The 15,981-nt window shown below is 39.2% G+C and overlaps 1 protein-coding gene across 1 annotated transcript; it reads left to right on the top strand.

Annotated features, from left to right (window-relative positions):
• Nucleotides 1–2,168: 2,168 nt before the first annotated feature.
• Nucleotides 2,169–13,745, top strand: LOC139459173 (C-type lectin domain family 4 member D-like). The gene is made up of 4 exons (XM_071240627.1): nucleotides 2,169–2,483; nucleotides 9,444–9,525; nucleotides 12,200–12,361; nucleotides 13,525–13,745. The coding sequence occupies exons 1-4, from the start codon at nucleotides 2,169–2,171 to the stop codon at nucleotides 13,743–13,745; spliced, it is 780 nt and encodes a 259-aa protein (XP_071096728.1).
• Nucleotides 13,746–15,981: the final 2,236 nt, after the last annotated feature.

Raw genomic sequence — 15,981 nt, 5'->3', positions numbered from 1 at the left:
TGCATTTAAATTAGACATCCATGTTTGATAAAAGGTATTTACAGTTCTTTCTTTAAACATATTTACAATCATACAGGTGTTACCAACTCCTTGATAAATACAAGCATAGCCAAAGCCATTTGAGAACAAAAGTACCCGAATCTTTGATGCCCAAGTGTTGTAACCCAGATTATCATAGTTGTATAACATATTGTAAGCTTTCCTTGGCAGTCGCTGTTTGTGCATAGTAAGAATTTTTAGCCAATATCTGATACAACGAATATATGAATTAACGTACAAAGGATATCTACCGCACTCTCCGTAAACAATATTATTAGGGGAGTAAACAGAACACCTAGGTATTTATACTTACTAACAACTTTAACTCTCGAACCCTCATATAACCATTTTTCGACTGAAGCTAATGGACCACCTCTTCTAAAAACAACTATGTTTGTCTTTTCTAAGTTTACAGTTAACTGCCAATCATCAGTGTAATCAGTCAAAATGTTTAATTGGTTCTGAAGACCTGAGACTGAGTGTGATATAATAATAACATCATCAGCAAACAATAATAAGAACAATTCTAAAATATCCGGACATAATTGGACCCCGTGTTTGCCACTATTCATTATTTCTATACACATATTCGTTAATAAAGAATAACAATAGAATGGGACTTAATACGCATCCTTGTTTCAAGCCAAGCGGACAATAAAAAAAGTCACCTTTACAGCGCAGACACGCCCTGACATTAGAGTACATACTTTTAAGAATCAGGTACATTTTGCCCCGTAATCCAGCTCTTCTAAGGCACACCCACAGTTTATGACGATTCACAGAACCAAAAGCCTTCCGGAAATCAACAAAAGCTACATAGAGTTTTCTCCCACGTTTCAAATATTTTTCTATAATTGCATTTCATGTAAAAATATGATCTGTAGTCGAATAGTGTTTTCTAAACCCGGCCTGATCTTCTGGAATTCTATCCCTCATATTGGCCCATAACAATAGTCTGTTGTTTAATATACTCGAAAATACTTTCCCCAAAATACTGTTTAATGTTTTACCTCTATAATTATCTGCATTGCTAGCATCTCCTTTCTTATGAATAGATATAACAATGCCCTTCGACCACGAACTTGGAAATACGCCTGAACGAAAAATCATATTAAACAATTCTGTAAGAAAGGGCAAAATTATCTCCCTTGTTGATTGCAGCATTTCAGCAAGAATATTATATCCAATCCCAGGGATTTACGTTTTTTAAGTGACTGAATTGCTGTCAGTATCTCATGACGTTGAATATCAGATTCAAGGATTTCCCGATCTATTTCAGGAAAGAAATCATCTTCATTTATAGGACCATATATGTCATCAAAAAGCGTATGATGAAATACGTCATTTGTTGAAAATACTTCTTTAAAATGAATTGCCCATTCAGCTTTTGAAATGCTACAAGCAGGGATGTTTCTCATGTTAACGGATCGAACCTCTTTCCAAAATTTCTTAGTATTACCCATTGCATTACATAGAAAGATGTAAGATAAAAGATGAACACCTAAATATTTATAAGTAGGAACAATTTCTATAATGTAGTACATAACAGGTATTACACTTAATTTTAACAGCATTTACTATATACGTGTTTAAGTTGGTTGGTTGGTTTGTTCTTTAACGCCGCACTCAGCAATATTCCAGCTATATGACGGGGGTCTGTAAATAATTTAATCTGGAACAGGCAATCCAGTGATTGATATCGTGAACTTCGATCCACGCAATTGGGATCGATGACACGCATCAACCAAGTCAGCGAGCCTGACTAAAAAGATCAGACAGAACTCAAGAAGCGATATATTGAGCTGTCTAGCTGTAGCTTTCCGCCTTTCAAATATAAAATGGAAATATGAATAGTCAAGTGAACCGTAGGCCTTAATGACCTTAATAACACAACAGATAGTGACGCATCATTAAAACCTTGCTGTTACCTCTTTTTAGTAAGGTATTGATGACGGCAGTGCTAAAACTACTTCTTACGCATATCGATTATTTTCTACAGAATGTATAGCCTAACACTAAGGTAGTGCTATTGATGCAACATGGATGAGGAGTTTGCCGTCGATATTGTGTCTTCGTTAGCAACTTCTGTCAATAATGAATCCCCCACCACGACAGTTGTCAGTTATTGCATGATGATTCAAGACGAACATGTGAGACTGGCGTTTTTCTTCTTAACTTTGGTTTCCATTTGCAAGGCATCATGTCAACAAGAGGGACACTTGATCTACAACGCACGAATTATTAGATCATATTTCAATATACTTCCTACACCTGGCATAAACTCGTGTGTAGCGAACTGCCAAATGCATGGGATATGTAGATCGTTCAGCTACCACATCCTCAGCCATGTCTGCTATCTTAACTATGTGGACACCAACTCATCAAGTATAATAATGAGCAGTGAAGATGGCTATGTATCTAGTGACATCAGCACCTGGAGTAAGGTAAGAAAGACATATTGCATACCCTGACATGTTATAAACATTTATAAAATCTAAAGCCATTTTCAAGCGACCTCTGTGAATTAAATTGAAACTTAGTTGTAATTGTCTCACAATTTTATGCATTTTTTTACATGATTATTTAAAATTGAACCACAATTAAAAAAAAATTTGAACCACAAATTGAATCATTAAAAAGCTTAGACAGGCTTTTAATTTTATAACTAAAACCTGCCTTGAGGGGTTATCCTGCTCCTGCTAATGATCAAACAGGGTTGAACCCACACCTTGAAACTGTCCCTCTCTGAAAAACATTGATATCAATTAAGGCGAATGGGATCGCAATCCACATTCATGCATGTCATTTAAAGAACCATGCCTCCGTGTAGTGCGTTTGTCTACATAGATAATTCTACAAAAAGATACTGTATGTTGGTTGCCAAAATTGCAATTGTTTACAAAAATCCAGATCGGAAATGTGCCAGAACATTAGGTAATGTTGACATCCTTAGTGTATGTAACTATCCCTCGGGTTCAAATATACTTTGAACCATTCATAATTTTGTAATTCGAACTCATTTTCGATTACCGAATACCACTCAGTGATTGATCCAGTGCAACTTAATAATATTATGACCTCCGAGCTGCTTTATCAGCATTATCATAAGGTTGTAAGTGAGTGAGTGAGTTGGGTTTAACGCCGCTTTTAACAGTATTCCAGTTATATCACGGCGTGTCAGCTTAATGTGGGAGGAAAGCCCGAAGTGATGCAGGTCTTAGACGTTTACCACTTCGGTGAAACCCACGAGCACGGGTATGGTGCTGACAAACCTAGAAACATAATCGGGGTGAACCGGGATTCGAACCCACAACCATAGGTTTCTGGCGTGCCCAAGGGACGCAACTCTGCACAGCGAATCGCGGCGCCTTAGACGACTGGGCCACCCGTGCCCCCTAAGGTTGTAAGGTAAAAGAGCAAATGTTCGTCATAGTCATTAGAACATTTATGTCGGTGGTTATTATTCATATGTGTTTAACAATAAGTGTAACATTTTTAAGAGGTGCACTTGCAAGTTAACACGTCCATTCCCATTTAAGGCTACCCCACCTCCCCATGTTCATCAAGAAAGTTTTTTGTGAAACTTGCAGCTTTTTTATTGGACGAGAACTCGGGCACATGACTGCGAAACTGACGTTCATAAGTGCATGAACGACACAGTTTGACGTTCATACGTTTTTCACGAGACTGTATTCTTGAAATGACGTAAACACTGACGGACTACTTTAAATTCAAATTCCTGGTAAAACCCGTGTGTATTCATTTTGGGCCCTTCAATCTTGAAACTTCAGAGTTTGACTTCATGGTCGTTCACGAATAATTTCCTTACGACTCATCCGTGTAATAAAAAGAAAGAAATGCACATTAAATCTATCGTAGTATCGACTCGATCCGTGTCTCGACTGACAAGTGACAGTAAATAAAGGAATCTATCTATAATTTTTTCTTAGTATCTATTTTATGTCTGTAATCACCTTTCAATGATCGGCTAATGATGATTAATGAAGACTTGCACTTTTAATCGCCACAGGTTCATGAACTTCGGAAATCTCTTCCGTCACGTTAATCATGTCGGCCATTTTGACGTCTCATATTTGATGTAAATGTATAACGACGTGCAGACCCCCTGAGGTAGTTCGCAAGAGACCTTTTGTAATGATGATATCATTTTGATATATTTGTCGAACCAAACTACCCAAGTTGTTCCTGTAGACCAAATTGAGCATACATAGAAGAGGAAGTATGCTATTGATCAAGGAATATAGAAGGGCCCCCATGGACAACAATCCAGGAAATCCATGGCAAGACCAGGCTATAACAATAGACAATAGACAATCTTTCCGAAACTAAGAAGAAAATTGATGATATCTTGAGCATATGTACTGATCTGAAATATGTTGGAACGAGAGGTGGTTCAGCCTTCATCAAGTCCATGGTCATCTTCGATACCGCTGGTTCGGATATTTGATGCGTCAAAAAGTGTTTATATTGATTTTCTTTCTGTGAATGAACTATGTCGCGGACATAACTGTCCATTTCCGATGATAGATGGTGCTTTGGATAACTTTGGAAATGTTAAGTTTTGCCCCAGCAACGTTCCATAGACTAATGGAAGTTCTGATAGGCTAACCATGTAAAATTTGTCGAAAGTATTTGAGGAGCACTTGGATAGACTTGTAGTATTTCGGAAATTCTTATTGGCAGGACCGAATTTGAAGCATAAGTGAATTATTTAGGACATGTCATATCTCATATGCCATGCGAGTACATTTATAGAGCGGACTGGAGTATCCACTCGAAAGCTGACATAAGATGCTCGGTGAATAGACAAGACATGTTGGCGGTGCATTACACAACACTTTGTGCATTATGGCAGGAGCAAACTTAAAAGAACTGACCATAGAAGAATAAAATGGCTTTACATTTTCAAAGAATTAGTTGCTCAGCTTCAAAGCGTGTCCACTGTCCTTTACCAACATCTAGTTTTCAACCTTGACATTTCAAGCCTAATTATCTGTGTTAGAATATGAGAGGATTATTGCCCTTATCAATAGTCCAATCAGAGAACGTTTTAAAAAATCAACATCCGGGTACTGAAAATGTGGTCGCCGCTATGGTCACAGCCACAACTATCTCCTGCTGAATTTGCTTGAAAGTATTCCAAAACATTAACCTAAGACAAGAAACCTGTCCAATTACTTGTATATATTTAAATGAAAACTTCATTGTCTTTGAACTTTCCCGACCGAATGGTCTGGTTTAGAATATGTCTTCAGCAGCCCATGCTTGTCGTAAGAGTCGAATAACGGGATCGGGTGGTCGGGCTCGCTGACTTGGTTGATGCATGTCATCGTATCCCAACTGCGTAGAATCGTCCGCGCTCGCACTCGAGGAATGTCTCGCTGGAGGAGAGAGATCACAGTATGCTTTAGTTGTCACTCACTTTCGGCGACAATTCCGGCGTCATTTGACTGAAACTGGTTGTGAGATGTAACAAGATTAACCGTTATGTTGACCAGTAACGGTGCCAACAACAGGTATGATCTGCTGACTGTGTTGTCTACTGGCGTTTTTGACATTACGCAAGGGGCTGCTCTGCATATCAGGAGCTTCATCAAATTGCTGGATATGGAGCATTTCCTGAAATTACGTTGGATGTTTGCTTTGCTGGTCAGTAATAATATGGCAGTAATTCTTCATAGAATTGGTGTTCATGTGATCAGTTTTCTACATTATTTGATTTGGTTGAACGTTATTGTCGTTCAACTTTTGCGCAAGGTGTTTATGCGCAGAGAGATTTGGGAGTCGTTTCAATGTTTGGAGACAGGCGGGATCACGCATTTTTTTCATGAGAGAGGAACTTTCATTGTCAGCATTCGTTATCTAAATGATAGAAATATTATAAGGTATACAACAACAACAACACATTTATGAACTCAAAACTCGGCGGGATACGAACTTTCAACGCCTTGATTTGTAGTCCTTAATAATGTACCAAGTTAATTGTAAGTAAATTCTAAACATGTTTAGATTTTGGGAATAATACTAGTATATAACGCTATGCATTGTCGTAACATATTTAAACACTGAACATGATTCAACGTGTTTACATTTCTAAACATGTATAGTAGTTACACATGTAAAAATTCTAAACATGATTAGTTTATGGGGATGTTGTGTTTAGTTGGTGTTTAGCCTGTGAGACGATAGCTCATTTCAAGTGTTTAGACCTAAACGTTTCCAGATTAAGAAAGTTCTTATGAATCGTGTCTTTGCCAGGCACACTGATTTATCAGCACAATGATAAACATGTACAATCTGCCTGGTCGATTATGTACAGGGACCATCATGTGACTAGAATATTGCGAGTTGTGGCGTCAAAAACAAACAGCCACATGTTTATTATCTAACGATGCTACAACTGTATAACTCCCGAAACGTGAACTGTACAAGGAAACAGTGCATATGTTGTTATTTCGCGGTAAAAAAGACAATGGGTCATATATACTGAACCGCAAGGAAACGTCACCATGGATAGATATATGAGAAACCTTATTTGTTCAAACACTGTAAACATATTCAAAAGATGAAACTTGGCAAAACTGTTCATCAAGGTTACAATTAAAGTGTCAAATGTGTCCGAACTAATGTGTCGCTGGTGTGTCCCCATGGTCTATCGAGTAGTTTCCTCAGCAGTAACAAAGCAATCTTGAAGATGCTGTCGCACAATCTGACGATCCTGACGTCGGGTCGTGACCCTTGGTCTCCCACTACGTGATCGGTCATCTATAGTGTTGGTGGTCTGGTACCGTTGCTGGAACCTGTATATGGTCCTTACGTGGACCTGAAATGCATTGGCTACTTGCCGGGTGGTTTGTCCAGCTTGCAATCGTCCAAGGGCTTCGTGTTGCTGATTTATTGTCAAACGTGGCATGTGGTGGCAATTTAATTCAATTTTTATAGGGCAAGAAATTGGGGAACGCATCTGGATTTCAATTTGCACGGAACTCACGTGCATCGGGTTACCATGGCCGTTGCCGTGATGCGTTTGGGCGATCGGTTTTATTGTCATCTGCTTTGTTTTTTATCATCAAATTTCATTTTTCCGGACAAGGTAATGTTAAATTTTAGAAACTTTGACAAAAGTTACCGAGATATTTAAATGACCACTTTTCATGCAATGTTACTTGGGGTGACGTTTCTTTTGCGGTTAAGTATATTAATGGACCTATTTGGGATTTTCTGTCTATCGACACGGAGCCAGATAATCTATAATTATCGATTGATATCGATTTCGTTATTCGATTTTCACATTGTCGGGTCTTTTTATATTCATCTCTCGTAGCTACACATAATGCATTCACAACGTATTTATTATTTTCATCGATAGACTGAACTATTGTACAGTGAGAACTGAAATCAATTCTGAACCTAAAACACTGGGATCAAAAACTGTGATTGCTAATATTAGCGTCGCTGTGTGTTCCCATTACTGATCAATACTACTTGTAGCTGGTTATCACCTTGGCGACAAGCGTTTGCCCTTCAGATCGTGCCGAGTTAAGTTAAATGTCCTCTTTCACGTTTAATCATGTCGGACAGCTCAGACACTCGCGGGTGGATCAAGTGAGGATTTCTTAACGCCATGGCCATCCGCTCCATCTGACCCCGGTGTTGCACAGTCAGCAAAATAACTGAGTGAGTGAGTGAGTGAGTGAGTGAATGAATGAATTTTGTTTTACGCCGCATCAGCAATTTTCCGGCTATTCACGGCGAGAACCAGTTACAATTGCAAACATATACTAATAAAGGGCAACAGTAAAAGTATGATATCAAAGATCACATAAAATATCAGATCACAGACAAATGGAAAAAAACGGACTATTTGGGTTAAAACCTATTCTTGTCATAAAGATGGTTTTCTTTCAAAAATGCTATAATTGTATGGCTATGAACTTGAGTAAAAGGTTGTTTCAAAGTAGAGACATTAAAATATGTCGCACGTATTAAATCAGTATCCACACCGTCTAAAAGTATGTGTTTCATGGTAACTTGACATTGATAAGGAATACACATGGGAGCATCTTCTCCCTTTAAAAGGAAAGCATGGGTAAAATGTGTATGTCCTATACGGCATCGGCTTAAAACAACGTCATCTCTACAACAAACACTGATATTGTTATGACATATAAGTGGTTGAATATTGTGCAGCTTAGTGGTTCTGATAACAGAGCAGTCAGCCACACAATACCCTTGTTTTATAATAGCTTGAGCAGCTATAAGTAACAATCAGTCACTGACTGGTTTCGGAGTTGAGCTACATATGTAAACAGTACCCCGGTGAGGCGTTACAGTTTGCCCACAGCAAGCTGAATGTTACATGCCACTTAGGGCCATCATATCAGCAAAGTGCTGCTGTTAAAGGGTTGTGTATTGTGTCCATTTTGATGCGAGAGAACAGCATGATCTCAGTATTATTTTCGTAAACTTTGAAGAATGTTGTTGTGACAAAATAAATAATAAATGATAATAAATAAGTGTTTTAACATTTGGTGTCATCCATGTAATGTTTCAGCTCGATGACTGCATGGGGTGTTTCTTAAGTCTCACAATTCATATGGTTGGCATAGCTGTTTACCTTTTACGCCCATTGGAATCTGTTTCGTTGGATAATTCAATCTGTCAATCTCTGGCATTGACGTTCATTTATGCCGCGGCGCGTTGCCCTTCCGTAATTCATTGACAAGACCAGTATCTGTTAAAAAGAGACAGAGCGACACGCCCTAAAATAGGAGCGGTGTAACAACTCAGTGAGTGAGTGAGTTTGGTTTTACGCCGCTTTTAGCAATATTCCAGCAACATCACGGTGGGGACACCAGAAATGGGCTTTACACATTATACCCATGTCGGGATTCGAACCCGGGTCTTCGGCGTGACGAGCCAACGCTTTAACCACTAGGTTGGTTCTTTGCTGAGATTGCAAAAATTCAAGTGAATCTTTGGATGTGAGAATCCATATGGTATTAAAACCACTGTCAAATGTCTGAGAATACAAAAAGAATCCTTCCTTGATTGTATTAAGATTATGGTTATGTTTTGTGACAGGGATTTCGTGGTACATTTGCTGGACCAGTTAAACATCTCACTTTATACGGAATTTTGTTTATCTTGGAATCTTTTATCTTTGTTTAATGTTGGCTGTGACAGATTCTTCCTCACTAAACATACTGCATTAAATGTGGTATTATTTGATATGATACATCAAATCCTTTTATCAAACTATTTATGTACTGATACTTACATATAATGGTCATCCTATTTGAGGCCTTGTCAGTGGTAAGAACTACGAAGTTTTCATGTGGACATTGTTTGATATTTACATACTATACGTTTCTCTTCATTAGAGATTGGACGGACCCTGCAGTGCAGTGACGTGCGATGTACATGACAGATGTACTGTGGACAGAACAGGCGTCGCTGCATGCTGCAAGTATTTTATAGTTTCGTTGGAGTATTCCTTAAGGACATTCACACGGTACAACTAGTTGTATACAATATATTGCATGCAACACATTGCATCCTATGAACTTGCAAGCCGTGCTAACTTTTAATGTGTGCAACTTGTTGGACGTGAGTTTTATGACACAGGACATGTTCTGTTTTCATGCGACAAGTTGTACGCAAGAAGCCAATCAAAACACGTTTAAATATCACGGTAACGTCTGTTTCTCGGAAGTGTCAACATTCCAGAAAATACTTACATTGTATGTAAAGTAGGTTGGTTGAGTTACCTGTAACAAATTGATATTTGCAAAGGTCTACGTCCCTAGGTTAATCTTAACGTAAACAAAGTCAACATCCAGTTTTACACTATATTACGACCCATGAAGATCAGGGTAGGTAATAGGTCTTCACAACCCATGCTTGTCGACAGAGGCGGATAATGGGATCGGGTGGTCAGGTCTGTTGAGTTGGTTGATGCATGTCATCGTATCCCTATTGCGTAGATCGATGTCCAAGATGTCAATCACTGGATGGTCAAGACACGATTATTTACAGACCGCCGTCATAAAGCTGTAATATTGGTGCGTGCCGCGTTTAACAACAAACAAACAAACACTCTAATTACAGTAGCATTTTCTACTCTATCGAGAGATCCACTCGTCAATTTGTTGCATGCATTGGCTCAGATTATTGCGAATTGCGGATGCAAGAACTGAAAAATTAATAATCTGACATGCTACTTGACAATGATTTCGAAATATCAACAGCAATTGTCGAAGTTTCATTGTTCACCTGAAAATCCTACTCTGAACATCCAACGCACTGCTATCAGTGAACACGCTATTTTGTGAAAGGAAGACAGCGATACATCTATGAAAGAATCTTTGAAGAAATATTCCTTCTGGTTAATGTACACAAAAGGTTCATTAAAACGACATTTAATCATATTTGTAAAGTAAACGTAAACCTGAAAGATATTTATCAATGGGTTTCTTATGACATATGTACACAAGTGTGCAAAAAAAGATCTAGAATTATTGTTTTTCAATTGTTTTTGATCGCTCTATCATAATTTCTATAATAAAATGCACGAGGGGTGCGTTGAAAGGGTCCAATATCATGTCATTTTCTCTGGGTGTGTGTGTGTTTGTGTTGTATCGATAAAGTCTTAAACTCGCCTCATGCTGTATACAATGACGGCAAATTTTCATGATTTTATCAACTTTTGCCTCCATATCATTAACAAATTTGAAATACATTTTCAAAACGTATTGGATGACAATAAGACAATAAGCCAGTGCTATGAGCATCAAACCTGGGGTTCAATATCGATATTTGTGAAGGAGTTTTTGTTTACACATGGATTAAAAACACTCGAGAATGTATTGTCGTGAGCCATAGCAAGTTCTCACCACGAATGTGGTATTGCAATGGCTTACAGGTAAGCATATGTACACGGCTTCATCGTGTTTTGGCGTCAGCGGAAAATTGATCCGTTCAGATATGAGGCTTTATTTTGTTTACATACAGCTGCCAGATAAAACTTTTCGTCGCACTGTAACTTTATCGATGTACAATAAAAAGTTGCCACATGTTAAAGGGTGTTTTGTCAGCAAATCAGTAATTTTACATCATGGTGTAGAATATTCAATACTATACAACTCTTTTAAATTTCAAAGTCAGGGGTTGGTGCAGTGCCGCGCGACCGCAATTCTTGCACAACAATCACGCCGTATACCTTATAAAAATGTGCGTCTTAAAATCAACTCGGCAACCAGGCTTCCATCAGTGATGGAATGAATCACTATTTCTAATGTTTTAGTAGGCGATGTCGCGAGATCCGAGTTGTTTGCAACTCGCAGCTGGGTAAATGACGAATCGTATCGCAACTTCAGTTCGTGCAACTAATTTCCTACAAGTTGTTCCAACAAGTTAGGCCGTGTGAATGCCCCTTACTTACATCAGATCAACTCATGATCAACTTCAACACTGTTAGAATTCCAGGATAGGGTAGGCACCCCGCATGTACGCTTGTTGTAAGAGGCGACCAAAGGGACTGGGTGGTTAATCTTGGTGATTCAGAAGTAATCGCACCCAGATGCCATGTCCATTATATCAACCACTGGTGTCTCTGGTCCAGACTCTAATATTAACAGGTCGCCGTCAATAGCTCGCCTATTGTTTGTTAGTTTGTTTGTTTGTTTACCGCCACACTCAGCAATATTCCAGCTATATGACGGCGGTCTATAAATAATCCAGTCTGGACCAGACAATCCAATGATTGACTTCATGAGCATCGAACACAGCAATTGGGATACGATGACATGCATCAAGCAAGTTAGCGAGCCTGACCACCTGATCCCGTTGGTGGTCTCTTACGACAGGCATAGTCGCTATTTACGGCAAACATGGGTTGTTGAAGACCTATTCTAACCTGGATTTTCACGGGGCGGCTTGGAAATTGCTGACTGTGCCATTAAACATCAAACCAACTAACCGTAGAGTCTAAGATACTGTGGAAAGGTAAGAGCCGTACAAGACAACTATCATTCTGTATTCTGAACCAAAGATCTAAACCGTCTTCACTGAGCCAAAGTTTGTTTTCGAGAATTAACGTTAAACTTTAGGTGATATCTCTGTCTGTTCCATATTTTAGCTCCTGTGTCTATTAGTGGCGATCATCCCTACATTCTTGTTCTTAATAAGTCTGTGTGGGAGACGGCAAGGCTGAACTGTGTATCATCTTTTGGAGGACACCTGGCAGTTGTGGACTCCATTGACAAGATCAACTTTCTGACAGAATTAATTAATGCTACAGGTATGTTTTAACATTTGTATATGCAATTTCGTTAAATCCGTGAAAGGACAAATAAGGGACAAACAGATGTTTGCATTACAATGAGACTCGATCCAGGGTAGAATAGGTCTTCAGCAACCCTACTTGCCGTAAAAGGCGACTATTCTTGTCGTAAAAGGTAACTAACGGGATCGGGTGGTCAGGCTGGCTGACTTGGCTGATACATGTCATCGTATCCCGATTGCGTGGAGCGATGCTCATGAAGTTTATCACTGGATTGTGTGGCTCGATTATTTACAGACCGCCGTTATGTAGCTGGAATATTGCTGAGGGTGGCGTTGTACAAACAAACAAACAAACAAACAAACAAACAAAGCATTACAATTATCCTGTCTAGGCCGAGTAAACTGCTGCTAACACTTCGGTGATGGTTGATTGCTAGTAATGTAGTATTGGCACCCCGACGACGATTCGGGTTAGAATAGGCCTTCAGCAGCCCATGCATGCCGTTAAAGGCGACTAAGCTTGTCGTAAGAGGCGACTAACGGGATCGGGTGGTCGGACTCGCTGACTTGGTTGATGCATGTCATCGATCCCAATTGCGTGGGACCCGTGAAGATTCGGGGTAGAATAGGTCTAAAACAACCCATGCTTGCTATAAAAGGTGGCTATGCTTGTCGTGAAAGGCGACTAACGGGATCCGGGAGTCAGGCTCGCTGACTGGATTGATGCATGTCGAACCCAATTGCGAGGATTGATGCTCATGATATCAATCACTGGATTGTCTGGTCCAAACTCGATTATTAACAGACCGCCGTCATAAAGTTGGAATATTGCTGGTGCGGCGTTAAACAACAAACCAAACCAAAACACCAATTGCGTGGTTCGATGCTCATGATATTATTCACTGGACTGTCTGGTCCTCGATTATTTACAGACCGCCGCCATACAGCTGGAATATTGCTGAGTGCGGCGTAAAAGACCAACCAACATGGGAATTTACTCATAATAATAACCGCTGGTTTCTCCTACTCATACTCAATTATTTTCACTGCATAAGCGTAATTTACCACTCACTAATGTGCACTATTATATCTGAGATACACGTAGCTAACTAAATTGAGATGACATACATATTGCGTCTCAGGTAGGTATGTGGTCTGAGGCTGTAATCCTTTCTTCAGGAGACTTCTTCCTCAAAAAGTTCTACATCGGTGCCTCGGATATACAGGAGGAAGGCAGCTGGAGATGGCTGGATGGGAGTCCCCTAAACTTCACGTACTGGAGACACGGACAACCAACAAGCACGACCGGTCAAGACTGCCTTGTGTGGAGATTTGGCGATGGATGGAGAGATCGCCCATGCACAGATAACATCTTCTCTATCTGTGAAAGGGCGTTTTAAACAAATTAAATCGAATTGCAATTTGGTTTGTGCACCATTATTGATATAGTGAGTTAATATTAAACGTCACATCTGCAATATTTCAGCCGACGAGAAGTTATCAATTGATAATACATACCTTTAGACAAATAATACATACATTTAGAATACAATCCTGTCATCGATGGACAGTACAATAACTAGAATATAACAGATTCGATTTTAAACTACAGTAGTTACTACTACTGTAGTTGAGAACATTTAAAATAATATATTATCAGTAAACAACACAAACAAACAATCTAAAAACGGGCTATAGAGAGCCATCAACTGAAGACCAGTTACCATGGGGACTTACAGTACCTTTGCTACCTGCATGAACCCCAGCCGGATTCACATCATCTCTTCAGATGTTGACGATTATTGGCAAATTTAGCAAAGGTTAAAAGAACACATATTCTACGATTGAAAACGTGGCAGAAATAGAACTTCTTCGAATTACGTTGTCTTACATACCTTCTCTGGGGGACAATCCTTTTACACTACTTCAACCACCATCAAAGGTACAGCCACTAACAATCTCAGTTAACAAATTTCTTTCTACCAAGTCTAAAAAGATCATTTATTAATTACAAAACACACGTTTCAAAAATTATTTAACAATTCTATTTCTTTAAAAAAAAGAATTAAATGAAATTTGATATTAATATAAAGATCCTTGGGCGATGAACTTTGAAAAAGATATCCCTTGTGATGCAAAAATCAACGCAATCAAGCAGGACATGCCTGACAGTGATTCTGTAATCACAAGGGATACACCTCAGCCACCTGGGATACAGAATGGAGGATTCTCACCTTTCAATAAATATCCATGAGTTTATTGTGAATGGCCAATACGACATCGTCTTAATATGATCTCTTCAAAACTAGACTGAGAACCTAAGTAGGTGTAACCGAGAATTGGTTTTATTGCAAGTAATTTATTTATATCCACTTGGGTGTACCACTTCTTCTGCATTAGATCTCTGATGTAATATCGTTGTTTGTTCGGTTGTTGTTTAACGCCGCAATATTCCAGCGATATGACGGCGGGCTATAAATAATCGCGTGTGGACCAGACAATCCAGTGATTGACATAATGAGCATCGATCCACGCAATTTGGATACGCTAACATGCACCTATCAGCGAGCCTAACTACCCGATCCCGTTTTTGATGTTTGCAATGATAGATGACCCTTTACCAAATATGACAATGATTTCTTTCAGTGTGTCTACTGATGTCTGAGCGGATTTGTTTGGAATTTCACGCATTCCAAGGATTGTTGGGTTTAGGTGCTGATTGGTAAGCACATACGTCTGATATTGTTGTCCAAGTTTTGATGTCTCGTCAGTGTAGGGCGTCTGCTTTTAACCCAACGAGATTTAATACGGCTTTCGTGTGGCTGTTGGGGGCGGTCGGGTAGCCTAGTGGTTAAAGCGTTCGCTCGTCACGCCGAAGACCCGGGTTCGATCCCCGACATGGGTACAATGTGTGAAGCCCATTTCTGGTGTCCCCCGCCGTGATATTGCTGGAATATTGCTTAAAACGGTGTAAAATCATACTCACTCATTAACTTCATGACGTTATGGATGTGATGATACCCTACAACCTTAAATACATTCAGTGCCTTCAGACATTTGGCTTTCAGACATTTAATATGTAGTACGAAAGTAAGGTGATGATAGGAAATTATTCCTAAACATTAAGCTTCCTTTACAACTTTAATTGGAGTTCCGCTGGATATGTTGTTTATATTTCGACAGAAATGAATACAATTTGTTTTTGATTTTGAAAACCTGAAACCGTTACGTCGAGACCAATCAATGATTTGATTTAGACAAAGCTGCAGCTGTCTCTCAAATGTGTGCATAATTTTACCTCGACATGATACATTAAAATCAACAGATCATGACCCATTAACAGTGTCATTTAAAACCTTAGACAAACTATTTATTTTGACACAAAACAACGTTACCGATAATATGTTATCAAGAGGGACACCCTGATCTTGATGTAAAAATCAGACAAGTTTGATCCCACACGTACCTGGAAATGCCTATCTGTTAAAAAGTGTGATATAAAATGGGATATACGGCCTCGCAACCGATCTCATGAATTTTGCCTTTAGTGCTAGTGTTTGTACCACCACCGAGTGGGCTGTGGACATTTAGATCACCCATAATTACACAGGGTTTGGCGAGTTGATTACAGAGAGA

The sequence above is a fragment of the Haliotis cracherodii genome, unplaced genomic scaffold, assembly GCF_022045235.1.
Source record: "Haliotis cracherodii isolate W230 unplaced genomic scaffold, xgHalCrac1.p SCAF_13, whole genome shotgun sequence".
In the NCBI taxonomy this organism is placed as follows: Eukaryota; Metazoa; Mollusca; class Gastropoda; order Lepetellida; family Haliotidae; genus Haliotis; species Haliotis cracherodii.
Note: the sequence above shows the minus strand (reverse complement) of the source record. Positions and strands in the feature narration are given on the sequence as shown.

Coding starts and splice junctions, on each gene's coding strand:
- LOC139459173 (XM_071240627.1), top strand. CDS start 2,169: ATGATGATTCAAGACGAACATGTGAGACTGGCGTTTTTCTTCTTAACT. Junction 2,484..9,443: donor ACATCAGCACCTGGAGTAAG/GTAAGAAAGACA, acceptor TCTCTTCATTAG/AGATTGGACGGACCCTGCAG. Junction 9,526..12,199: donor AACAGGCGTCGCTGCATGCT/GCAAGTATTTTA, acceptor TCCATATTTTAG/CTCCTGTGTCTATTAGTGGC.